The following is a 25,680-nucleotide window of genomic DNA, read 5'->3' on the forward strand; positions in this document are numbered from 1 at the left end:
CAAGAGCAGGTCCCCGGAAGGCCCACATTGGGTGCCCAGAGGGATAGCAGCCTGGGGGCGGGGGCAGGGGAGGCCCTCAGAGCCTTGCATGGGGTCCCATTGCGGGCTCCACTCCACAAAGCCCCTGCTACTTCCAGTCCGTGGCTGGTGGGCCCCTTGGCCACTCCTGAATGTGGTGAGAGGCGGCCCAGGATCCTGACACGGAGCAGGGGCCTCGCTCCCCTCCAAGTGATGGCCAAGGCAGCCCGTGCGTGGCCCAGATGAGCTCAGTGGCAAAACGGGGGCACCGACCTCCTGCAAGCTCAGGCCAAGGGCAGGAAGCACACCACAGGGGCCAAATCGGGTGGTCGCCACCTCGACCTGTGACTTGGGGCCACTCGTTCTGCCTCAGTCTCCCCACCTGATCCCCTAGTGCTCGGGGTCTCATGTTCACAGCACACTGCATCAGCGCTGGGGCACATGCACAGGGTGCCCCGAGCCCTCCGCACAGCCCCGAGCGGTACCCGGGGCTGTCCCTCACTCCAGTGGAGAAGCACGTGGAGCCAGAGCAGGGAGGGGAGTGCTACTGTGAGGGCAGAGGCCCAAGGGGACCCATGCGGGGGGGGGGGGGTCCAAGGAGGGTGCAGGGGAAAGGCTGCACGGACGGGGCTCAGGAGAGCAGGGACGGGATCCCCGGATGGTCTCAAGCAGGCACCCACGTGCCCAAAGCCACATCTCCTTCAATGGACCACGAGGAAGGGACATCGCTCGAACATGTGGGTCGTTGTCCGGACCACAGGTAGTTAAGGGGGCGGGGAACAAAAAGCAGGCACAGACGTAAAGCAAAGGTAAATGACAAGACAACGTAATTTGAAAGGATCTTCACCTCTTTTCACCCAGCACTCACAGAAAGCAAGGAACTTGGCCTTCACTGACCGGCAGAGCCCCGAGGGAAAGCCTCACCCCCCCAGCCCAGGCCAGGCCCCTCTCCCATTAGGCCATGGCACAGAGGCAGCTGCCCGTTCTGAGATGGGCCAGGAGGTGGCCCAGGCAGCTGAGACCACGTCCTTGAGCCCCTTTCCTGCCCCCGTCTCCTTCAACACTTGGTGGCAAAGCCAGAGCCCTGCTTTGGCTCAGGCTATGACCTATGTGGCCTGCAGCCACCCCAGCCTGAGCCTGCGCCATGGTGTGCTGACCCTGGTGTGGGCTGCACCTGCCCAAGGGTGCTGACCCTCACAAGTTCTGAGGGCTCCCCATCCATGTCTGAGCATCCTGAGTGCTGGGCCCACCCCAGAGCCCTTCCTTGGGGAGGCATGGGGGACAATGACCTTAACACACCCCTGTGTGGTCCTGGTTCTGACTCCCCCTGCCTGTGTGCCCTCGGCAAGTTGCACCCCTCCTGTGGCCTCAGTTTCCCTTCCAGCAGGGTCCTAGAGGGGACAGTGGGGGCAGGTCCATCGTGACTGGCACACTGGGGGCATGGTAGCCATCACTCAAGCCCCTCCCTCCAGCAGTGGACTTGGTGACACGGAGTCAGATCCACTTGGCCTCACACCTTCAGCCAGCACAGACTCCAGTGAGGGGCTGAGCCTCTACAGGAAGGGGTGGGGCCTGTGAGCAGGCCTGTGACCACAGCTGGTCAGGGCCTGGGAACGCACGGGCCTCCAACGTGGCCTCACCCTCAGGGGGAGGGGCTGTGTCTACCCCCAGTGCTGGGAGCAGATGACGGAGACTCCTGAGCTCTGGGAAGGCAGGTGGCCAGGGTCTCCCTCCTGGGGCTGTGGATGAAGGGGCCCAGGGTCTGTACCTGCTGCTCGGAGCGGAGCTCAGCTGCTTGGCCCTCTTCTCCAGCCAGTCCTCCAGATGGCCCTCTGGGAGCTCAGGCGGGTCCAGCGGCCACTCCCTGGCCCGCCTCTCCTCTGCAGGGGACAGAGAGACAAAGGTGGGGAGGGGTACACTCCTGCTGCTGAACCCCGTCCTCCCCTGAAGCAGCAGGGCCAGCAGCCGAGACCTTGCAGCCACCTCTGGCAGGGCCACCAGCTTGTCCCCACCAAGCCCCCAGCTCCCCAGGCTCTCTGTGCATCACAGCCCAGCGCTCCGGGCCTCACTCCGCCTGCCTTCAAATGCAGACAACGCTTAGGGCTGTCTCCTAGGCTTTGGGGAGCTGGAGGACAACCATGGGAGCAAGGAACCTGACGTGGCGTGGTGGGGTTGGGGTTGGGGGGCGAGTAGGTTCAGGGAGGCAGCGTGGACTCTAGAGCAGGGATGGGCCTGGCTCCTGGCAGGGTGATGAGCCTCCGTGTACCTGGCTGCCATTTTCATACGACGTCCTATGAACGCTCACTCAAAACCAAGCAACGAGCAGAGTTCATGCCAGCAGGGTGTGCACATCTGACGGGCTCAGCAATTCTGGGTGTCTGGGCTGGAGGCTTGGGCCAGAGGAAAACAGCCGTACCCGTGGGCCCATGCTCGCTTGGGGCCTGGTGCGGGGCTAGTGCTGCCCAGGGTCCCCTCGCTTCCTCTTCCCAAGCGGGCATGTCACAGGACGCTGGCAGGGTGAGGCTGCCACAGCTGCCGCCCGGCCCAATCTCTGCTCCCAACCTGCTCTGACTTCTTCCCGTCTCCCCCAGATGCTGCCTCTGGCTCTCGGTCCTCTGGCTTGAGCCGTCCCCACCACCATGGGCCAACTGTTCCCCGAGAGTCCTCAGCCAGCGAAGAGAGAGACGCCGCTGCTGCCAGGACTCGCTGGCCGGCCCCATGGGGCCTCACCTCGCCCTGGGAAAGCTCCTGGAAACCCTGCGTTGGTGCCAGGGCAGCAGCCACAGCACCATCAGCTCCCCAGGGCAGGGCACAGAACTCCCGGGGTCCAACTGCGCAGTGGTGAGGGAGGCGCACTGGGGACAAGGGCCAAGGCCTCACTTCCCCAGGCCCTCATTGGCTGCCAAGGGCACCTGACAAGAGGGGGCAGCTGTGGCACTCTGGGAGACCCCGGTCCACCCCTAACTCGCTGGGGGCGCTCACACGAGGCCCCTTTGCCTGGGTGCTGGCCTCAGCAGCACCTGTCCACTGAGGGGCGGTGGGAGGTCAGTCAAGTTTCTAAGAGGAAGTTTCCTGGTTCCTTGTTCTTTGATTGGGGAGTGAGAAGTGAATTTCCCAGAGGCACATGGGCCAGGTACCATGGAAGCTGCACTGGCTCTTCCCTGAAAGCCCCAGGCTGTGAGGACAGGCAGGGGCCTTCTTCCTCCTTGTGTCCCCAGAGCCTTGCAGGGACTCAGAGAGTCGCCTGATTGAGGTGGGGAGGAAGAGAGGGAGAGTGGGAGGGCGGGCGCCCGCAAACCACACCAGGCCAGCTGTGCCCACTTCCAGGGCACCCAGCCTGCTTCCTTCTCTGCCCATGTGTAGAGCAAGCCGATACCCACCCAAACCAAGGGCTCAGGGCTCCCCCTGGCTGGCCCCACATGGCGACTACTAATGAGGAAGAGGTAGGGAGGCATGTGACATCCCACCCCACCCCCACCCCCCGTCTCAAATTCCTCACCTCCCCAGTCCCCCACTCCCGCCATGCCAGGGTACCGCAAGACTCACCCTCCACCCGGATGCTCAGCTCCTGCAGGTCTCGCTCCGACATGTGGGAAAATCTGCAGTTGGAGCCGAAGTCACACTGGCCTGCAGAGGAAGACAGAGCTGCTCAGCGCGCAGGGCTGGGGGCACCGTGACGACGGGTCCCAGGGTTTTAAGGATGGGCTTTAGGACCTAAGGAGTAGCAAACCCTTTCCTGAACAAACGGAAAAACACCCCTCTCCTAATGCACCTGGGAAGCACAGATGATGGCCCAAGGGCTTGGGCCTCTGCCACCCATGTGGGAGACCCGGATGGAGTTCCAGGCTCCTGGTTTTGACCTGGTCCAGCCCTGGCTGTTGCAGGCATTTGGGGAGTGAGCCAGAGGATGGAAGATCTCTCTCTCTCTTTCTCTCTCTCTCTTAGAAATAAATGCTTTTTAAAAAGTTGGACTTTCTCTGGCCCTGCCCTGCTCAGCGGCCAGCAGGCTGCCCACCCCATCACACCCTGCTCACCAGCCTTGCTGGCGGCTGTCCGTGCTGGAGGTCAGATAACTGAGGGCTGTGTCGAGTGGGCTCCAAAGGCATGGCCTTCAGGACCAGCCCTTCCCCCCTCAATAAAGCACAGGTGCGTTCCTGAAGGGCTTTCATTCCCTCCTCCAGTCCAGGCCACAGCACCTGCTGAGCCTCCACCTGGTGCGCCGGGCGCACGGCCTGTGTGAGCAGTGGGCCGCTCCTCAGAAAGTGCCGGAGCAGTGGCAGCCGTGCAGAGGGGCAGAGGAGGAGCCAAAGGCCAGGCAGCTCCCAGTCTCAACCCAGGAGACCAAAGCATTTCTTGGGATGGAGGGAGATGCGGGGTCCTGGTGAGCGCAGCCTAGCTGCGGCGTATCTACGTCAAGGTCAGGTCTGTGAGGAAGCCCCTGACCTGCAGAGCTGATGTCTGTGGTGGGGGCGGCAGTGTCTCCGCCCACCCAGCCTTCCCTGACTCATCAGTAAGACCGCTCCCAGTGCTAAGCTCCTTTACAAACCTCGTGACTCTTCATGGTTTTCCTGTTTGTCTTGGCTGCCAGGAAGCTCAGAGTCAAACCCAAAGGGGTACACAAGACCTCGAGGGCAAGCACGGAGGAGACTGGTTATTCTCCTGGCTTTACCTTATGTTTCCTTCAACATCTTAATTTATTTATTCATTTTTATGTATTTAAATGGCAGAGAGGCAGAGACAGAAATCATCCATCATCTGGTTTACCCACAAATACCTACAACAGCCGGGGCTGGGCCAGGCCAAAGCTGGGACCTTGAAATTCTACCTGGATGACAGGGACCCAAGCACTTGAACCATCAGGTGCCGCCTCCCAGGGCCTGCGCCGGCAGGAAGCTGGAGTCAGGAGCCAGAGCTGGGAAAGGAACCTGGGACTCTGACGTGCGATGTGGGTGTCTCAACAGCCAGGCCAAATGCCTGCCCCACATGGATCTCTGTTAGCCGCGTATCGAGCAAATAAAAATCTAGCGTCCACTTTTTGGAACCTGAACTCCCCCAGATCTTCAGCCCTGCCTCTCTAGGAGGCCCTGCAGGAGGTCGGGCTGTCAGGCCCATTTGGTCAGCCAGGCAGTACAGCCAGCAGCGTCCCTTGGCTTCACCTGCAACCTCCAGTGCTTGCTGGGTCTAGGGGAGCCAATAAAACCACTTCCTAGGTTGGAATAGCTAAGGACCAGGCCTGAAAGTGTCAAGGCATGACCCGAGGGAAGGCCCAAGTGACCAGTGAGCCAGCTCAGGCTGCAGGGTGGGCTGGGGATGGTGGCCAGGCCTAGGTCAGTCACTCTGCAGAGGTCCACGCAGGCCCCACGGGGCACTGCTGGTCCCCGAGGGGACCTGAGCTGAGCCAAGTGCCTTACCTGTGAGCAGGAACTTCCTGCAGGGCCGCTTGTTCTGCTCGTCCAGCAAGATGGCGGCTGCATCTGTGAGAGGAGGGAGGGGTGGGGTTTGATCAGCTTGCCTGAGGGAAGTGGGAGGTGGAACACGCGGGGGCATGGACTTCAGAGGGATACAGGCTTAGACCAAAGAGCTCCCTGCCTATGGGGGAGTATAGCTGGGCACAACCACAGGTGGGGAGGCTGGACGGAGGGATTCCGGTCTCAGGTGCCTCCAACCCTTCCTGCCCCACCCAGCACTTGCCAAAGGGAGAGGGAGAGACAGAGATCGTCCATCCACTGGTCCACTTCCCAGATGGCCACAATGCTGGCGTTGGGCCAGCCCAAACCCTGCAGCCTGGAGCCTGGCACTCCAGCCAGGCTCAAACTGGCGCCCATATGGGATGCCAGCATCACAGACAGAGGTTTAACCCCCTGCACCATAATGTCTGTCCCAACCTGGGGAGTTTTTAAAAAAGATTTCAGCACCATAGATCTGGCTCCACTTCCGACTAGCTCCCTGCTAATGTGCCTGGGAAAGCAGCAGAAGATGGCCCGAGTGCTTGCGCCCCTACACACTCACAGGAAACCAGGATGAAGCTCCTGGCTTCTGGCTTTGGCCTGGTCCAGTCCCCATTGTTGCAGCCATTTGGAGAGTGAATCAAAGGATGGAAGATCTCTCTCTCTCTCTCTCTCTCTCTCTCTCTCTCTCTCGGTAACTCTCCTTTCAAATAAATAAATCTTTAAAAAACACAGGAATCCTGGTGCCCAGTCGCAGGGTCCAGTCTTGCTGTAAAGGGCACCATGGGCTGGGAGGGCACAGAGGTGTTGCCCAGGGCCCTGAGGCTAGGACGGCTGAGGTGGGCAGGGGGCTGGGCCTGAGTCCTATACAAGGGGCCCTGGCTGAGCTGCCCAGCATCTGGCTGGGGTGGGGGGGTCTTCACCCCTGCCACACTTGAGAATTGCCGGGCAGCTGTTCAAGGACATGGACACGCAGGCCTCTCTGGGCCCCTTCCAGCTGTACTCTGTTGGAGGGAGACAGTGTCAGAATCACTCAAAGCTCTGAAGGGCACCCAGGATTGAGAAGCCCAGGCCCTGCCCAAAGGAGCCTGCGCACCTGCACCTGCTATTTAAGGCTCCCTGTGATCTCACCCTGTTGGCCCTTCTCGCTTCATCTCCCTAAATTAACAGCTGCCCCTGCTGCCCCGCGTTTGTTTGCTCACTCATTTAGACGTTTAGCTACCAAACATTCACAGAGCACGCCCTGTGTGCCAGGCACCACGCCAGGACGAGGATTGAAGTGGAGAACAAGTCCGAGCGGGCCCTGCCTTCCAGTCCAGCAGCCACACCACCCTACGTGGATATAAACTGGGTAAACACGGTGCCCGCGGCGGAGGGCCTGACCTGGCCCCTGGGGTCGGGAAGGGCGTCCCCAGAACTCTGCTGGAGCTGGGCTCTGACATGGGGCCCTGTCTTGGGGCAGGGAGGCCAGGCTCACACAGGGCACAGTACGCAAGCTGGGAGTGCTGGGGTCAGGGCTGGGAGGGGGAGGCCAGCAGAGCACGGAGCCCTGGGTAGGAGGGGCTCCATCAGAGTCCACCGTGACACCCGCACCAAGTCGCTTAGGAAGGAGGCCCTGCTGTCTTCACCTTGGAATCTCAGAGCTTGTCTGGAGGCCGAGGACACACTCGCCTAGCACTGGCTGAATGAATGAGCGCTGAGACGCGGGACAAAGGGCCTGTGGCCAATCCCTCTGGGCACCCACGGACATTATTCCTATTGAGCAACCCCTTCGCTGGCAAACAGCAAGGAGATGGCTGAGCCTTTGTCACATCCCCAGGAGGAGGCGCTGTTGGGACGGCTGTTTCACACACAGCAGGGTTAGACAGACGTCTCAGGGCTGATGCTCGGGCCGCCGGTTCTGGGGCCCGCACTTGTCCTCAACACAGGCCCACTCCCTTCTCGCGAATTCTGAGTCTCAGACCGGGGGACTCTCGGCCTCCCCTTCTCTCTTCTTGGCTGGGGGACTCAGTGCCCTCCTCCTGGGCCCTGGGCCCTGTCCTGGAATCCTGCTCTCCAGCCTGAGATGCATTGGCCCACCCGGCTCATTCCAGGGGCTCCAGGTCCCTGTGGCCCCACTACCCTTGTCCCTGCAAGGCTCCTCCTGCTGGGCCACACTCTGGCCCCTTACTGCCTAGTGACAGCAGGCCGTGCAGCACCACACTGTCCCTCCACAGGCCCCACGCTGGGTGCTGCTGACCTCAGCTCATTCACCCGGCCACACCTGCTCCCAGAAGCCTTTCCCAGAAGGGCCCTCCCTCTTCCTTTCTTTCCCTCCCTCCCTCCAGCCAGTCATTCAACAGCCAGTCACCTGCCAATGTCAAAGGTGGGCCTGGCTGTGCCAGCCACTGCTCTTGACAATGCACGCTCCACGCTGTGGCCTCCACAGACCTGAAGGGATCCACTCCCTGCTGTGAGCCCCTACCATTCTCCCCAGGAACACCTGCTGCCTTGCTCAGGGCGACCTGATTCCGTGCAAGCCCTCAAACATCGCGCACTTGGTGAGGCCTCCTTCCCGTCTGGTCCTCCCAGGTGGGCTTCGGTCAAGGCCGCCAGCCCCTCCAGGGGCCCGTGTGCCCCCGCGGCAGCAGCCAGGCCTCCTCCTCCTTTGATCCCTACAGAGCCCAGGCCCAGGCTGGGAGAGCCAGATGTCCTCCGTCTGAGGACGGGGCAGAGTCGGGGCTGGCGCGCACCCACCTCGGAACATGTCGTACCACAGCTTCTTGGCCTTGAGGTGCTGCAGCCCGTTCAGGTGCTTCTTTCGATTGTGGAGGTTGTCCTGGAAGGAGCGGTCGCAGTAGTCGCAGAAGTATCGCTTCCCCATGGCTGCCTGGGAGCCGCAAAGCACTGGGTCAGACCGCACGGAGAAGGTCATGCGCCAAGCCAGCGGCGCCCACAGGGGGCCAGCCTCCACCAAGGCTCCCCCCCTGCCCCCGCCTCCAGGATGAACTTTCCCGGCAGGCCACAGGGCCCGGGATGCCTTATTCCAGAGAAACGCCTGGTGCCCAGCCCCCACCCAGCTGAAGCAGAATGGTGGAGGGGGTGGAGGGGGTGGAGGTTGACACTGGTGTGTTTTAGGGCTCACGGGGAATTCTAATAGGCAGCTAGGTTGGAGAAGCACCACTTCCGGTCCTGTGGTGGACTCCCTGGTCCAGGCCACACCTCTGACCTGCGCGACCCATGTTCTGCCTGTGCCAACCACACTAGCTTCCTCTCTGCTCCTCGCCTGTGCCAGGCACACAGCCACCTCCCTGCATTTGCACCTGCTGTTCTCTTGGCCTGGTGTTCCCCACAGATACCTGCCACACTTGCTCACTTGACTCCTTCGATCTCTGCTCTGATGCTACCATCTCGGTAATCTACTGTGAAAACTTGATTTCTACTGCAGAACCCAGGGCCGCCGCTGTGGCGCAGCGGGTTAAGCTGCTGCCTGTGATGCCTGCATCTCACATCAGAGAGCCGGTTCAAGTCCTGGACGCTCCACTTCTAACCCAGCTCCCTGCTAATGCACCTGGAAAGGCAGTGGACATGGCCCAAGTGCTTGGGCCCCTGCCACCCAATGTGGGAGACCAGGATGGAGTTCCAGGATCCAGGCTTTGGCCTGGCCCCGCCCTTGCTGTTGCAGCCATTTGGGGAGTGAACCACTAAATGGAAGATCAATATCTCTCTCTGTTGCTCTACCTTTGAAATAAATAAGTATTTAAAAAAACAAAACAACAAAAAACTAGATCAATAACAAAAACAGTGTTTGGTATACAGTAGGCAGTCAAGTATTTGTACAATAAATGAATTATTTCCTATTTTCCTTTTGGGACAGCAGGTTGAGCCAGGGGACGTGATTTGCCGAAGGGCACACAGCTGGTGACTGAACACAAACCCAGGACCACTGCTGGGTGTCATTTTGCCGGGTGTCTGTCTCCCACAGCAGCTCAGGGCTTAGAGACGTCGGAGGCCTCTGAAAGCCATCGCCAACATCTTCCCTAGGAGGCTTCTACACTCTCGGGCAGCAGGTCCTCGGCCAGTCTCAGGGGGAAACGAGAACATTTAAGACCCCTTAGCCATGGCGACCAAGCCACCAACCCTGAGCCAGGGACTCTGCAGTGCAAGGTGGGTGGCAACGACTCTCACGGCCAGCCCTCGGGTCTTCCTGTTTAGGGCCCCCAGACCACGGGAAGAACCAGAGTACTTGGGGCCACCACGTGGGATCTGCAGAGGCTGAGCCCAGACCTGCCCCTCGTCCCGTGCTCTGATCCTTCCCTTCAGACGGCAGGCTCCTGGGGCCCAGGGGAGGGAGGGCAGTGAGCCCCCCAAGGTCACAAGGCAGGGGTGCATCTCGGGAGGAAAAAACCGGGGAGAGATGCAGAGACAAACAAGCAGCCCGGGCAGTCGAGGGTTTATGGAGAAAGTCACTCCTGCGGCAGACAGGGACAGCTGCCGTTAAGTCGGGGCTGTAACGGGATCAGGAACAGCCAGTCATTCGAAATGAAAACGTATAAAACCTCTCTGCTCCTGTGACTGCTGAGAAACCGTGTCCCAGACACGCAGACTTGATATATTAAATTTGGCAGATCTAATACACCCTGTCTTGCCAATAAACTTATAGGGATTGGATTGAAATTGTAAGAGACGAACGTTTAACAGCCGAGTGCTTAACCAAGCCATTCACGGAGCCCGAAGCTCCGGGGAGCTGCGGGCTCTGGAGAGGGATGAGAAGGGGAGGGGCAGAGGTGGGGGGTCCCTTGGGGACAGCGACACAGAACGGCGGCTGTGAGGCAGCCGTGGCTGGACCAACTCACACAGGCCCCGAGAAGCACCTCCCCTCTCTGGGCCTCTGATGAGGAGAGTACTGCAGGGAAGTCTGCACATGCAAATGGTAAAAATGACACTGACAATGTCCAGCACTGGGCACGTGTTCAAGAAATGGGACCTGGGCCGGCGCCGTGGCTCACTAGGCTAATCCTCCACCTAGCGGCGCCGGCACACCGGGTTCTAGTCCCGGTTGGGGCGCTGCATTCTGTCCTGGTTGCCCCTCTTCCAGGCCAGCTCTCTGCTGTGGCCAGGGAGTGCAGTGGAGGATGGCCCAGGTGCTTGGGCCCTGCACCCCATGGGAGACCAGGAAAAGCACCTGGCTCCTGGCTCCTGCCATCGGATCAGCGCGGTGCGCCGGCCGCGGCGGCCATTGGAGGGTGAATCAATGGCAAAGGAAGACCTTTCTCTCTGTCTCTCTCTCTCACTGTCCACTCTGCCTGTCCAAAAAAAAAAAAAAAAAAAAAAAAAAAAAGAAATGGGACCTATTATCAGAGTGTCCACCATGTGCTAGCACTGGGTTGGAAGCTTTACACACATCGTCTCATTAAAAATTTTATTTTTTTTTTGGGCCAGCGCTGTGGCTCACTTGGTTAATCCTCTGCCTGCGGTGCCAGCATCCCATAGGAGCACCAGGTTCTAGTCCCGGTTGCTCCTCTTCCATTGCAGCTCTCTGCTGTGGCCCGGGAAGGTAGTGGAGGATGGCCCAAGTGTTTGGGCCTTGTGCCCGCATGGGAGACCAGGAGGAAGCACCTGGCTCCTGGCTTTGAAACAGCGTAGCTCTGGCCGTAGCAGCCATTTGGGGGATGAACCAATGGAAGGAAGACCTTTCTCTCTGTTTCTTTCTCTTTTACTGTCTAACTTTGTCAAATAAATTAAAAAAAATTATTTTTGAGAGGCAGAGAGAGAGAGAACAGCACTCCCACCCAATGGTTCACTCCTCAACTCCTTAAATGACAACTGGGACTGGGCTGGGGCCAGAGCCAGGAGCTGGGAACCCAATCCAGGCCTCCCACACAGGAGGTAGGAACCCAATCTCTGGAGCTATCCGCATTGTCTCGCAGGGTCCGGGCTGACAGCTGGAGTCACACGGGCAACCCATCGCGGGACACAGGCGTCTTGACCGTGAAGCCTCATGTCTGCCCACGTTGCCTCATCTAATTCTCAAGACAGCCTGGGGTGGAGCCCATGGCACTTTTTCAGATGAGGTCACTGGGACTCTGAGAAGTGAAATGCCATGGTCAAGGTCATGTGGCTACAGGAAGCAGTCAAGCTGGGCTTCCAATCTCAGCGGCAGGGCTGTGGATCTCCCACTCCTAATCCCTTAACCAAAGTCTGCTGATACAGTTTAACAGTCACTCGTGACACCCCTGGGACCATGCCGGCCTCTGTGAACCCAAAGAGGTACGTCCTATGATCCCACGTACAAACTAGGAAGCTGGGACTCAGAGGTGTGCCCCAGGTCACACACGTAGGATGGGCAGAGCAGGTCCCAGGGTGCCTGGGGCTCAGCTCCATCGGGAAAGCCCATGGTCACCGTCAAACACCAACCCACAGGAGGTCAGACCATGTGACCTGTGTGTGGGGAAACCAGTGACGGCTTCATCCACATCCTTGCCTGCTCAACCTCAGCTCCCGCCCACGCCCTCCTGCCCACCCCTAACATGGCAGGTGGGAAGGGCGTGACCATCCTAGGTGGGTTGACAGACCCTGATCTCAGTCCCAGTGCTGCCAGGGGAGGCTGTGGCCTCAGGTCCCCCACGTGTGAAGCAGTAGGACCAGATGATCGCCAAAGGCCTCTGTAGGTGAGAAGGCACTTGCCATGGTGCCTCTCACCCACCGTCGCAGACGCACGCTCAGGGCTCAGGCCAGGGAGAAGGCGGGCGGCACGGGGCATGCATGCTCACGGAGCACCTCCTGCAGAGCCACAGCCCAGGCTCCTGACCCGCCTGCCGCGGCGCTGGGCCTTTGCGCACGACACAGAAAGGGCCCTGCAGACTCCTCTGGAGAGACACAGCACCCCGCCACACACAACGAGCTGGCAAGCAGAACGCTGGCTAGGTTTCAGCTCCTACTCAGCCCTCAGCCCAGGCGTCCTTGCTCAAGGCACAACCCGCACCACTGCACTTGGCAGCCCCGGGCTGGGGGTCAGGGACAGGGGAGGGAGGGGACAGCTGGAGCATCTCTAGCCGGTGCCCAGACTCCAGCATGGGGTGCTGACTAAGGGGCCCTCTCGGCTGTGATTCATCCTCATCCTCTGACGGTGGCGCGCTCGGCAGCATGCAAGCGGGGCCCTGTCTGGAACACGGAACCATCTGGTCCCCCCTCCGCTCCGCGAGGACCACAGGCGGTGCCACCCACCCACTCCCAGGAGCCAGGTCCACAGCTGCAAGAGCATCTGCCGGCTCCCCAGGGCTCCGCCAGGTGACAGGGCTGGCTCCTCGTGGCCAAGGGGTGGCGGGCAAGCCTAGCAGGCCACCCCTCTGTGATCCCACAGGTCTGGACGTGAATTCCGCTGTGCCACTTAGAAGCTGGGTGACCTCTGGAAACCATTCCATCTCCCCGAGTCTGTCCTTAGCCGGCAAACAAGGCTCCTATGGCTGCCTAGGCAGTCTTCCCCATGCATCCAGGGAGAGGGGGCGCTAGCACCCCCCGTGGATACCCACCTCGAGGGTATTCCAGATGGCACAGCATTTGCCTACAACACACACACACATCCTCCCACACACTTTACATCATCTCTAGATAACTTATAATATCTGATACAATGTAAATGATTGCTGTATTATATTATTTAGGAAATAAGGACGAGAAAAAAGTCTGTGCATGTTCAGAACAAATATAACTTGTGTGTGTGTGTGTTTTTTTAAACAGGCAGAGTGGACAGTGAGAGAGACAAAGAGAAAGGTCTTCCTCTCTGTTAGTTCACCCCCGCAATGGCCGCTGCGGCCGGCGCACCGCGCTGATCCGAAGCCAGGAGCCAGGTGCTTCTCCTGGTCTCCCATGCGGGTGCAGGGCCCAAGGACTTAGGCCATCCTCCACTGCTTTCCCGGGCCACAGCAGAGAGCTGGCCTGGAAGAGGAGCAACCAGGACAGAATCTGGCACCCTGACAGGGGCTAGAACCTGGTGTGCCGGCACCGCAGCCTATTGAGCCATGGCACCGGCCCTGTGTGTGTGTTTTGTTCAATCTGCGGATATGGAACCCATGGATAAGGAGCATTGACTATGGCATATTAAGGTGCCTAACATATAGTTAGCACTCAAAGAATGGGAAATTTTACTGTTATTTCTACTATCCACATAGCTCCCTCCCTCCTCCTGTCGGTGAACTACAACACCCTGAAATCACCCAATTTAGAATTGCAACGAGGGGCTGGTGCTGTTTTAAATATTTATTTATTTGAAAGGCAGAGCTACAGAGAGGCAGTGGCAGAGAGAGAGGTCTTCCATCTGCTGGTTCACTCCCCAGATGGCCGCCACAGTGGGAGCTGAGCCAATCTGAAGCCAGGAGCCAGGAGCGTCTGCCAGCTCTCCCACACAGGTGCAGGGGCCCAAGGACCTGGGCCATCTTCTACTGCTTTCCCAGGCCATAGCAGAGAGCTGGATCGGAAGAGGGACAACTTCAACTCGAACCGGCACCCATATGGGATGCCGGCACTGCAGGCGGTGGCTTTACCTGCTACGCCACAGCACCACCCCTGCTCCTCTCAAAAAAAAACACCTGCAACGAGGGGCAAGCACTCAGCCTAGTGCCTGGTTTCTACTGCCAACTCCAGCTCCCAGTTCTAGCTTCCTGCCAACGCAGCCCCTAAGGGGCAGCAGGTGATGGCTCGAGTAGTCGGGTCCTTGCCGCCCACATGGGAGACCTGGATTGAGTTCACAGCTTTCTGGCTCTGGCCCTGGCTCAGGCCTGGCTATTGCAGGCATCTGGGGAAGGAGCCAGCAGATGGGAGCTGTGTCTGTTGAATTAGAAACAAAACAACCGAAAAACAAAGCAAGCGCAGCACAAGTCAAGGTTGTGGGTGCTTGCACTTTCCCTCACAACCTCCTCGGTCTCTCCCGCGTGCTGACTTCCTGTCCTACGGGCCGGCCTGCCCCCACTGAGATGCAGGTCCCGCAAGGGCAGAGGGCTCTGTCTGAACAGGTCCTGGTCCACTCCAGTGCCCCATAGCTGCCTGTGGAATGAAGCAGCACGTATCCTGCAGAAGCCAGGCCACCCAGGCCTCCCGGGCCCTCCTCTCCCCAGTCTGGGTACAGGACAAGGACAGACACAGAGGAATGATGCAGAAGCCCTAAAGGCAGGTCCCTCACTGCCACCACTGTGCCTCCCACAGGACCTGTGTCTTCAGCAGAGCCTGGTCCGGTCAGCTTTGGGACTCCCTGCTGAACCCCATCCACTGACTTAAGCCTCACCTGGCTGTCTCACGGTACCTGACTTCAGTCCTCCGGGCTCAAAGAAAAGGTGCCCAAATAGACGCTACACTGGGGGATGGGAGAGGGGAAGAGACGAGACTGCGGGCAGGGTGGAGTGCGGGGATTGGCTTCAGGTTTGACTCCTGCATGTTACAGGCACTTAGCTCTCATTCCCTTACGTAACCCTCATGGAGACACTGCGTAGCTATCCAAGGGATCACTTTGCAAATGAGAAAACGGGCTTGGAATACTCATTCGCTCCTAGCCATGGCAAGGAGAGACACCAACCTTAAGAATCATTGTGTTAATAACAATCCTCACAATAGCATCTCATCGCCCTGAGAGCTGCCCGTGGGCCCGCGGGGCCGAGGACCCCCACACACCATCTCTTGGAGCCCAAGGCCCCACAAACAGGGCACCCCAGGGCTGGCATTCCCCTTGGGGTCTGCCTGACTCCAGAGCCCATTTTCTCCCTATCCCACGGTCCTGATGGGGGGCGGGGGGGTGGCTGCAGCAGGCAGACAACTGTACCTCATCAATATTCTTGGTTTCTTTCATCATGTGCACCGTGGATACGGAGCTGGCTTTGGCATGAGGCTAAAATAAGCCTGAGAGCTCGGCCTTGGCTGGGGCTGGGATGCACACTGTAATTATCCCGGACTCGCGCGCACCACCCGCTGCCCTCAAGCTCACCTGTCATTTCTTCTAATTACAGTGCCACCAGACTCCAGGTAAACAGTCAACCACAGCCAGAGGATGGCTTTACTGCGTGCCCACTAGGAGCATGGCAAGGTCCCAGCACCGCATATGCCTGCCGTCTGGAGTCGATGGCATCGGAGCTGCCCTGGGAGGGTGGCCCACAGACAGCCAGGACACAGATACAGCGGGGGTCCAGAGAAATGCAGATGCCTTTCCCGACTGGGGCCCCGTGCATCAGGGACACCCCTCAGAGGCCCAGTGCTTTGCAGCGCCCACACAGCTTTCTCATTCGAGCCTTGTTCCTACGTCTGCTCCCCTCCCTTCTCGGGGTGAGACACAGCATCTTATCTCCACCCATGGCAATTTCTAACTCAGCAGGTCTGGGATGGGGTCAGATCTGCAGAAGTCTGGGATGGCACTGTAGCACAGCGGGTTAGGCTGCCACCTGTGACGTCGGCACCCTGCATGTGCACTGGTTCAAATCCAGGAGCTCCACTCTGAGCTGGATCAGAAGTGTTAATGTGCCTGGGAAAGCAGTGGAAGGTGGATCTGGGCCATCTTCCACCTACCTGGGAGATCCAAATGGAGGTCCAGGCTTCTGGCTTCAGCCTGGCCTAGCACCGGCCGTTGCAGCCATTTGGGAAGTAAACCAGTGGGTGGGATATTTCTGTCTCTCCCTCTTTGTATAACTCTTCCTTTCAATATTTTTAAAAGAGAAGTCCTGATTCCAAATCTAGCGCAAAGCTAATCTAGGGGGGCAGGTACCCTTGGGTGGCCTCAGCCATTGCAGGCATTTGAGTAGCAAACCAGCAGGTAGGATCTGTCTCTTAAGTAAATAAAAATTTTAAAGTGGAAAGTGTGTCAGGCAGAGCCAAATCCTATCCCCTTTCCTGCCGTGGATGGTCCAGGGGGCCTGGTTCTGAGTGACCAGCGAGGGGCGGTGGGCAAAGCGGAGAGCGGGCCTTTCCCCCGGCCCTGGCTGAACAGCCTGCTTACAACCAGTCCCAGCCCAACCTCAAGGCCCAGTGAAGGTCAGCTGAGCTTGAGCCTGGGCTCCAGGCTGGAGAGGCAGCTTCTCATCAGCTGGTTCCAGGTCCCAGGAGGCCACAGTTTGCAGATAGGAAAGGTAAAAATAGTCCGAGGAGACGTCTGAACAGATATCCCAATCAGAAGCATCTCCGACTCCCCCCCATCCCTCTCCCCCCGCCCCCCGCAGGCTCCACAAAGCACCTGACCTGTACTACAGCCAAGCCAGGCTCACCCCCCAGATCCGCCGAGGCCTCCTCAGCTCACCCTGCCCTGGGCAGCAGCAGAGCAGCCCTCCTAAGGTCACCGCTGCTCGACATCTCCCATGGCTCCCAAAGAGAAACCTGACCAGAAACAAGGGGGGTTGTGCAACAGTGGCCAACCTGCTGACTGGGATGCAGCACCCCATATGGGAGCGCGTGGGTTCAAGTCCTGCCTCTGCTTCCAATCCAGCTTCCTGCTAATGCACACCCTGGAAGGCAGCAGGTTCCAGTGCTTGGATCCCTGCCACCACATGGGAGACCCAGATTAAGTTACAGACCCCTGGTTTCAGCCTGGCCCAGCTCTGCCATTTGGGGAATAAAGAGTGGATGGAAATTCTCTCTCTTTCTCTGGCTCTACTTTTCAAATAAATAAACAAAAATTTAAAAAATTTTTTAATGAAGTCTCCTGGGCCAGGTCTCCAGAAATCCTGAGTTGGTAGATCTGGAGGGGGCACCAGAAATCTGCATTTCAAGCAATTAATCTCGAACCCTCTAGTAAACCCCCCTTAAGAAAGGAGAGCTCGGAGGAACACATGTCCCTGTGAGCCCGAGACAGCCTCTCTGAGCACAGTCATCCTGGGATGACACAGTGTCCCCGGCTGCTCTGCTTCCAATCCAGCTTCCTGATAACTGCGTGGGAAGGCCTCCACCCAAGTAGGAAACCCAGACGGAGCTCCTGGCTCGTGGCTTCAGGCTGCCCCAGCCCTGGCTGTTGCAGCCATCTGGGGAGTGAGCTAGTGGATGGAAGTCTGTCCTCTGCTTCTCCCTCTCTCCGTAGCTCTGCCTTTCAAATAAATAAGTAAAAAATCTTTTTGTAAGAAAGAAATCAGTCAGATTATACATAAACTTAGCTTACCGAAATGGTCACTCCAACTTGAGGCTAAGCATAATGCATTAGTGTGGATACAACTGTGGTTTTGTTTGTTTTTTTTTTTTTTTTTACTGATTGTCTTGTCACACTCCAGGAAAAGTTCAGAACTGAAAACAGAGGTGAGAGAATAAATCAAACTCGCTGTACTGATGCTCCTGTCCTGAGTTTTGTACACTTGGCACTGGAAGGAATTTAGTATGCTGACTATCTGACGGGCATTATGATTCCGATTTAAAATACAGAAGCTTTAATCTATAGTTAGCTGACTGCTGCAATGTCAGTAATTAGCCTTAGACTCCTGATTTTTAGGTTGAGAGGTTAGTGGTGGAAATCACTGGCTGTGTATTGGGCTCACCTGGGGTGCTGCAAAAATGAAGGGGCGCACCCCATATTCTGATTTCAGCACTGGCACTCTGAACACCGTCTTTGGTAAGCAAGACAGCCACTGAGTGACTAACGGGCAGGCAGTGTACACAGCGTGGAAACGCTGAACACATGGGTCACTCACGTCCCAGGCAGGACGCAGCACCACAGCCTGGGATTTCATCACACCACTAGATCAGCGCACAACCTGCAACTTATCAATGATTTACTTCTGGGATTTTCTATGCGATATTTCTGGAACATAGTCAATCACCAATAACTGAAACTGTGGATAGTGAAAACTCAGAAAAGGGAGGACTATGGCATTTAATTTTTCACAAGACTTTGAAATTCAGTATGTGTATCCATTTAATTGATTGGATTTTCTAGTAACTGTTTAGATATCCTGGGGAAATTATGCTTGTTAGGCCATGTAACTGAAGTACTTACAAAGAAAATCAAATATATTAAATTTATAATTGGAGTTAAAACTTTCAAGGGAATGTAATCAAGCTGTAAATAGAGCCGTGTGTTTAAAGGAATTTAGCTCCATTTAGATAAAGGAATTTTTGTTCAAATATTAATTAAAACTATCCACAACGTTAAGGTCCTTTTTCTTATTTTCCTAGATTTACGTATAGAATAATGATCTCTAAATTGATGGCTTCAAGCAAATGAGGCTCTTAAATTAATGAGAATTACTTCTAAAAAATACAACAAGACTCCCAGTGGTCTTCCCTACTCATCACCGTAAAGGATGCCCCTCCTCTGAACCTCCTGTCGGCCAGATCACCTGCGTGACTACAAGACCCAGAGTCTCTCCCTGGGGCCTCACAACTGCCTGCCCCGAGAGGCCACCAAGACGCCTGGCAAACAATCACAGTCATGGATTAGAACAGCTCACACTTCCCTCCCGCTCCCCTAGGTAGACATCACTGTTGCTCTTTTTGGATGAATTAAAATGCGGCTCATCGGACTGTGGCTCCCAGCTCTGGGGTCAGCCCAGGCTAGGCTGCTGCAGGCAGCTGCGAGGTGAACCAGTGGATGGAAGATCTCTCTCTCTCTCTCTCTTTGGTTCTCTAATAAATAAAATTATACACACACACACACCTAGAGTCCAGAGAATCTAGACCTCATCAAGGCCACACAGTCAGAGGCAGGGGCAGGCCTGGAATCCAGTCTTTCATTTATTTTTTAAAAAGATTTATTTTATTTATTTGTTTGAAAGGCACAGAAACAAAGAAGGCAGAGAGAAATCTCTTATCTGCTGGTTCATTCCCCACATGCCTGTAACAACCAGCTCTGGACCAGGCCAAAACCAGGAGTCAGGAACTGCCCCCTGGGTTCAGGGGCTTAAGTACTTGGGCCATCCTCTGTTGCCTTCCTGGTCACGTTGGCAGGAAGCTGGATCAGAAGCAGAGCAATGGGGACTTGCGCCAGCACTCTACTGCGAGATGTTGGGGGAGGAAGCAGTGCCTCATCCCCTCACCAAGCCAGCCCCCACCCCCTTTTCAAATGCCACACTAACCCTATGGCCCAGAAGTGCCTGGATTCATGTCCTGGCTCCGCTTCCAAGCTTCAGCTCCTGCTTCCTGCTAACATTCATGTTGAGGTGGCAGATGATGGCTCAAGTAGTTGGCTCCCTGCCACCCACATGGTAGACTGGTTCTGGGTTCCTGGCCCCAGCCTGGCCCTGGCCTGGCTGTTGCAGACACTTGTAGATGAACCAGTGGATGGATGTAAGACTTCTGTGTCTGTCTCTCAAATAAATTTAAAGAACCACCTTAAATGTCATTGTCTCCCCCGCCCCCACATCCTTCGCTGGTCTCTCCTACCTCCCAAACCCGATCACTCCACTAATCCACACCCTAACCTAAATTCCCTTCCTCCCTCTACTGATCCAAACCACTCCCCCTCTTCCAGCCCTTTGTTCTCCAAAGAGAAGCCAGCAGGATGACATTAAAATGTAAATTAGATCTTGTCACTTCGCTGCTTAAAAGCCTTCAGGGCTTCCTAGTGCAATTAAAAAATTTAAAAAAATATATAATAGGGGCCAGCGCTGTTGGCATAGTGGGTGAAGCTGACGCCTGCAGTGCCGGCATCCCATACGGGCGCCGGTTCGAGTCCTGTCTGCTCCACTTCCAATCCAGCTCTCTGCTATGGCCTGGGAAAGCAGTAGCAGATGGCCCAAGTGCTTGGGCCCTGCACTCACTTTGGAGACCAGGAAGAAGCTCCTGGCTCCTGGCTTCAGATCGGCACAGCCCCGGCCATTGCGGCCATCTGGGGAGTGAACCAGCAGATGGAAGACCTCTCTGCCTTTCAAATAAATAAATCTTTTAGATATCTACTTTTATGAGGGCTACGAGTTCAGACTTGAGCTGACCTCAGCCCACCTCTTCCTAATCCACTCTACTTCTCTCCTTGAAACACGCCAGGCCCGCAGCCCCCTCCCCACGGAAGCGCCCACACTCTCCTGTCTGCCCACTCCTCACTCAGGTCCCCGCACGTGTCACCCTCACAGCGGCCACCTCCCCAACCAACCTGTCCTCCCTTCTTCCAAGCACTACTTCGTCGTTCCCGCCCCCAACCCAGAGAGCAGGAAATTGTTCACCGCTGGTCCCCCCTCCACCGAGGAAGCTCTCGGAACGCCCCCGGCGTCCACAGCCCTGGCTCCATTCCCAGGAGGGGAGGGGCGGGCCAGGACCCCAGGCCGAGAGGTTCAGGGCTCAGAGCACCAGGAAGCACAGGCAGAACGCTCTCTTCCCACTCTGAAACCAGCTCTAGGCCTGGAATCCCGGCTGAGACATCGGACCCCCAAGTTCCCTAGCCCCTCTGTCCACGCCACGTCTCAGGAAACGCTGCATCCCGCGGCGGGGCACGCGCACGTCTAAGCGAGAGGCCAAGTCTTTCTGGGGGGGAACGGGGTTGGAGCGGGATGGACACTCAGACTCGCCCCTCGACGTCCCGCCAAAGGTACCTGGCTCCGAGGGGCCGAGCGGCCCCGGACTCCTCCTCCTGCGCCCTCGCGCCGCGCACTGCTAGCTGGGATTCGTAGTCCTTCCTTGAGTATCCGCCCGCGCTTCCCAGAAAGCTTCGGGAATCTAGATTGAGAGAAGCCTGCGGGGAGGGGGAGGAGGAAGCGCTAGGGTTTCTGGGAGTCGTAGTCCGACGTATTCAAATAGTAAGAAATGAGCCAGAATAAAAATTGGGTAATAACTCTCATTAAATTACTTTGTCTGTCATGCTATTGACCTTGTGGAATTTTTTTTCTTATGGGTAAGTTATGTTACCTCGTTTAGAAAAAACGAGCACTGCGATTCACGGGAACTACAAGTCCCGTAAGGTATTGCGCGCCGAGCGCCCTTGGAGCGAGAGGTCGGCCTCGGCGCAGGCGCGGTGGCGCAAGGTCGGCACTGAGGAAACATGGCGGGCCCTACGATCTCTTCGAGGTTGTACTCCTTGCTGTTCCGTCGGACTTCCACCTTTGCTCTCACCATCGTCGTGGGCGCCCTGTTCTTCGAGCGCGCCTTCGATCAAGGCGCGGACGCGATCTACGAGCACATCAACCAGGGGGTGAGGGCCCGAGCCGTCCCTGACCTTGGGCTTGGGGAGGGGGCTGGGAATGGAGGTTGGGCGGGACTCAGTCTACCTTCACCAGGAAGGGGATACACCTGGGGGTTTTCTGTCTTGAGTCGGCCGACCGCCCTCACGGCTCGCGTGGATCCTAGCACGTTAAACGGGGTTAGCAGGTCCCACTTTGCAGGGGTTGTGGGTGTTTCATAGGTTTCCCCCCGGTCCGTTTGCAACACTGAACCCTTAATGAGAGTCAAGGACTTAACTGGGGCCACGCCGCCGGGAAGGCAGGGGTGAGTCCAGGCTGGAACTTGGCTCCTGCCTCTCAAGGGTCCCAGGGCAGGTAAGCAGGCGGCCGTTGTGGAAGGGACATCGTAGACACCGGATTCCAGGGAGCGGCTTGCTGTTGAATGCCCCAGCCCCAAAGTATGCGTTACGTGTAGTGAACAGGGAACGAAGCTTGAGGTAGGGAGTAGCGGTACTTTTTAAATCTGCTATGTACCAGACCCTGGGCTAGGTGCCCTGTGCGCTTCCTGGCTGTTACCGGGCAGGCGTGCTCAGCGCCTGAGTCGCTTGGATGCCCTGTTTGCACCCCGGCTGCTCTGCTCCCCACCCACCTTCCTGCTGATGCACCCCCCTGGAAGGCAGCGGATGACGGCTCCCCGTGGTTGGGTCCCCGCCACCCATGTGGGAGAGCTGGGTTGAGTTCCTGGCCCACCCTGGCTGTTGGGGATAGTGAACCAGGGCATGGAAGAGCCCCGTCTGCGTTTCTGTTTCAAATAAAATGAAAGTGAAATTTTTAATTTAAAACTAATTAAGGGCCGGCGCCGCGGCTCACTAGGCTAATCCTCCGCCTTGCGGCGCCGGCACACCGGGTTCTAGTCCCGGTCGGGGCGCCGGATTCTGTCCCGGTTGCCCCTCTTCCAGGCCAGCTCTCTGCTGTGGCCAGGGAGTGCAGTGGAGGATGGCCCAGGTGCTTGGGCCCTGCACCCCATGGGAGACCAGGAGAAGCACCTGGCTCCTGGCTTCGGATCGGTGTAGCTCCAACGATAGCGGCCATTTGGGGAGTGAACCAACGGAAGGAAGACCTCTCTCTCTGTCTCTCTCTCTCTCACTGTCTAACTCTGCCTGTAAAAAAAAGAGAGAGAGAATAAAAGAACTAATTAAGGCTGTACCAGGAAAAGCCTGGTCAGGAGCGCCCTGTCCCATTGTTCCCTTGTGTTTTTAATGTGAAGCTGTTATAAATGTTAGGAATTGTGCTAAAGCTGAGTATTGCCTTGAGTTTGCCTGCCACATATGCACTCTTTTTGTTTTATGTATGTGTGTGTTTTATTTGAAAGCTGGGTCACTCCCCAGACATCTCTAACAGCCAGGAATGGGTCAGGCCAAAGCCAGGGGCCAGGAACTCCCTCTGGGTCTCCCATATGGGTAACAGGGACCCGAGCACTTGTGTCATCGCCCATTGCCTCCCAGGGCACACATCAGCAGGAAGCTGGAACTGGGTGCAGAGCCGGGCGCAACCCCAGGTGCTCGGATATGGGACGCAGGTGTCGTAACCCGCATCTCGGCTGCTGTGCCAGACCCCCGCCCCATAACCAGGACATGGCATGTGGCTCTCTCCAGCTGGGTCCTGGGGGTACTTGGGAACTGTGAGAGGCGGGGCGTCCAGCTCATGGCTCTTGTCTTTAAAATGCAGAAGCTGTGGAAACACATCAAGCACAAGTATGAGAACAAGGAGTAGTTCCCGGGAGGCCCCTCAGGGCCGGAAGGACCAGGGCTGCCCTCCGCCGACTCTGGCCCCCGAATCAAAGGCCTCTGCTTGAAGATGGAGCGCAAGTGACCTCTTCCTGGACCACCCTTAGCTGTTGGCAAGAAATGATGTCAGCTCCCTAACAGACTCTTTAATTTCTGCCGCATATCGAGTTTATTTAGTCAAAGTCATCAGCAAATAAATGTGAATTGTCCTTGAGACGTGCTTCTGGGGTCGGCTCTTTAACGTTCCCATCTCCACTGTGTGACCCCTGAAGGGCGTCCACTGGCACTGGGAGTTTTCCATTAACTTTTTTTTAAGGTAATTTTATTTTTTAAAAATATTTATTTTATTTATTTGAAAGAGTTACAGAGAGAGGTAGAGACAGAGAGAGAGGTCTTCCATCTGCTGGTTCACTCCCCAATTGGCCGCAACAGCTGGAGCTGTGCCAATCTGAAGCCGGGAGCCAGGAGATTCTTCCAGGTCTCCCACACAGGTGCAGGGGCCCAAGGACTTGGGCCATCTCTGCTTTCCCAGGCTACAGCAGAGAGCTGGATCGGAAGTGGAGCAGCCAGGTCTCGAACCGGCAGCCATATGGGATGCCGGCATCACAGGCAGTGGCTTAACCCACTATACCACAGTGCCGGCCCCTCCATTAACTTCTGAAGAACTGTGGTTTTCAAAACAAGCTAGGATTGGAGATGTTACCTTTAGCTTTGGCTTCTAAATGATAATTCAGGATTTTTTTTTTCTTTTTAAAGATTTATTTGAAAGGCAGAGCCACAGAGAGAGAGGGAGAGACAGAGAGCTCTTCCATCTCCCGGGCCACTACCCAAATGGCCGCAACGGCCAGAGCTGGGCCAGACTGAAGCCAGGAGGCCCCTCTGGGTCCCCCATGCAGGCGCAGGGGCCCAGGGACTTGGGCCATTCTCCACCACCCCTGCAGGTGCACCCGCAGGGATCTGGATGGAAGCAGAGCAGCTCTTCCATGTGACGCTGGCACTGCAGATGGTAGCTTCACCTGCCACGCCACAACACCGGCCCTAATTCCATTCTTACATCACACAGGCACGCTGTCTCGGCCATGGGGAAGCACTGTGGCCCCAGCTGTGGAAACCCTGGTAGAAAGGTCTTGAGCCACCCACGAACCTAGGCCATAGTCTCCTTTCTGCCTTTAACTGGCTGAGTGTTTTTTTTTTTTTTTTTTTTTTTTTTTTAGGCCGGCGCCGCGGCTCACTAGGCTAATCCTCCGCCTTGCGGCGCCGGCACACCGGGTTCTAGTCTCGGTCAGGGCACCGGATTCTGTCCCGGTTGCCCCTCTTCCAGGCCAGCTCTCTTCTGTGGCCAGGGAGTGCAGTGGAGGATGGCCCAAGTGCCTGGGCCCTGCACCCCATGGGAGACCAGGAGGAAGCACCTGGCTCCTGGCTTCGGATCAGTGTAGTGCGCTGGCCGCAGCAGCCGTTGGGGGTGAACCAACAGAAAAGGAAGACCTTTCTCTCTCTCTCTCTCTCACTGTCCACTCTGCCTGTTAAAAAAAAAAAAAAAAAAAGATTTATTTTATTTATTTGAAAGAGAGTTATAGAGAGAGGCAGAGATAGAGAGAGAGGTGTTCCACTGGTTCACTCCCCAGATGGCACCAATGGCCGGAGCTGTGCCAATCCGAAGCCAGGAGCTTCCTCCGGGTCTCCCACGCAGGTGCAGGGGCCCAAGACTTGGCTCATCTTCCACTACTTTCCCAGGCACACAGCAGAGAGCTGGATTGGAAGAGGAGCAGCCGGGACTAGCATCGGCGCCCATGTGGGATGCCGGCACTTGAGGCCAGAGCTTTAACGAGCTGCGTGCGCCACAGCACTGGCCCGGGCTGAGTGTCTTGATAGGCCGTCTGCCTCTCAGAGTTCACTCAGATGAATCCTCACCACCGGTTCCAGCTTTGCAGGCCGAGGGCAAGGCACTCGACCTTGCAGACCTTCAGTTTCCTTCTCAGTAAAATGGAAATAATAATAATACAAGTAGCTTCTACATGGGGGCTTTGCTTTTTTAAGATTTTTTTTTTATTTATTTGAAAGACAGATTGTCCATCTGCTGGTTCACTCCCCAGGTGGCCACAGCAGCCAGGCTGAAGCCAGGAGCTTCTGGGTCTCACCTGGTGACAGCAGCCCAAGCACCTGTGCCGTCTGCCATTGCTCTCCCAGGCTATTAGCAGCGAGCTCGATCGGAAGAGGAGCAGCCAGGACTCGAACCAGCGCCCTTGTGGGATGCAGGTGTCCCAGGCGGCGGCTTTGCCCGCTTTGGCACAATGCCAGCCCTGGCAGTCTGGGCTTTACCGAAAACCACTGTGAGGAACTGTGCAACTGTCACGTGAGGGAACAGCAAGCTCCGGGTTAGGTCGTGAATGCTTGCTGGGGCAGCTG

At 57.0% G+C, this 25,680-nt stretch overlaps 2 protein-coding genes across 6 annotated transcripts in view; one reads left to right on the forward strand and one right to left on the reverse strand.

The window, feature by feature from the left end:
* Nucleotides 1–21,052, reverse strand: part of ZMAT5 (zinc finger matrin-type 5) — a 23,610-nt gene extending 2,558 nt beyond the window's left edge. Inside the window, exons 1-6 of one of the 5 annotated variants that reach the window (XM_008274688.5) lie at nucleotides 20,924–21,052; nucleotides 17,569–17,690; nucleotides 8,202–8,334; nucleotides 5,430–5,492; nucleotides 3,565–3,645; nucleotides 1,787–1,898 (exon numbers count right to left, since the gene is read on the reverse strand). In XM_008274688.5, the coding sequence (XP_008272910.1) occupies nucleotides 1,787–1,898; nucleotides 3,565–3,645; nucleotides 5,430–5,492; nucleotides 8,202–8,328 (383 nt within the window). In that variant the 5' untranslated portion in view covers nucleotides 8,329–8,334; nucleotides 17,569–17,690; nucleotides 20,924–21,052. Of the gene's footprint in view, nucleotides 1–1,786; nucleotides 1,899–3,564; nucleotides 3,646–5,429; nucleotides 5,493–8,201; nucleotides 8,352–17,568; nucleotides 17,691–20,923 lie in introns of all 5 variants that reach the window. The other 4 variants (XM_002721164.6, XM_070065786.2, XM_008274689.5 and 1 more) reach the window with 4 other exon arrangements.
* Nucleotides 21,053–21,339: 287 nt separating this feature from the next.
* On the forward strand, nucleotides 21,340–23,488 carry UQCR10 (ubiquinol-cytochrome c reductase, complex III subunit X). The gene is made up of 2 exons (XM_002721165.6): nucleotides 21,340–21,519; nucleotides 23,216–23,488. Exons 1-2 carry the CDS (start codon nucleotides 21,370–21,372, stop codon nucleotides 23,258–23,260), a joined length of 195 nt encoding a protein of 64 aa, XP_002721211.1. The 5' UTR covers nucleotides 21,340–21,369; the 3' UTR covers nucleotides 23,261–23,488.
* The last annotated feature ends 2,192 nt before the right edge of the window (nucleotides 23,489–25,680 follow it).

Source organism: Oryctolagus cuniculus, chromosome 21, assembly GCF_051225735.1.
Source record: "Oryctolagus cuniculus isolate XC-2025 breed Fujian yellow rabbit chromosome 21, ASM5122573v1, whole genome shotgun sequence".
NCBI lineage: Eukaryota > Metazoa > Chordata > Mammalia > Lagomorpha > Leporidae > Oryctolagus > Oryctolagus cuniculus.

Bases quoted from the DNA above. Each gene is read 5' to 3' on its own strand.
- UQCR10 (XM_002721165.6), top strand. From the start codon at position 21,370: ATGGCGGGCCCTACGATCTCTTCGAGGTTGTACTCCTTGCTGTTCCGT. The intron at 21,520-23,215 runs GTGAGGGCCCGA...TTTAAAATGCAG, and splicing joins ACGAGCACATCAACCAGGGG to AAGCTGTGGAAACACATCAA.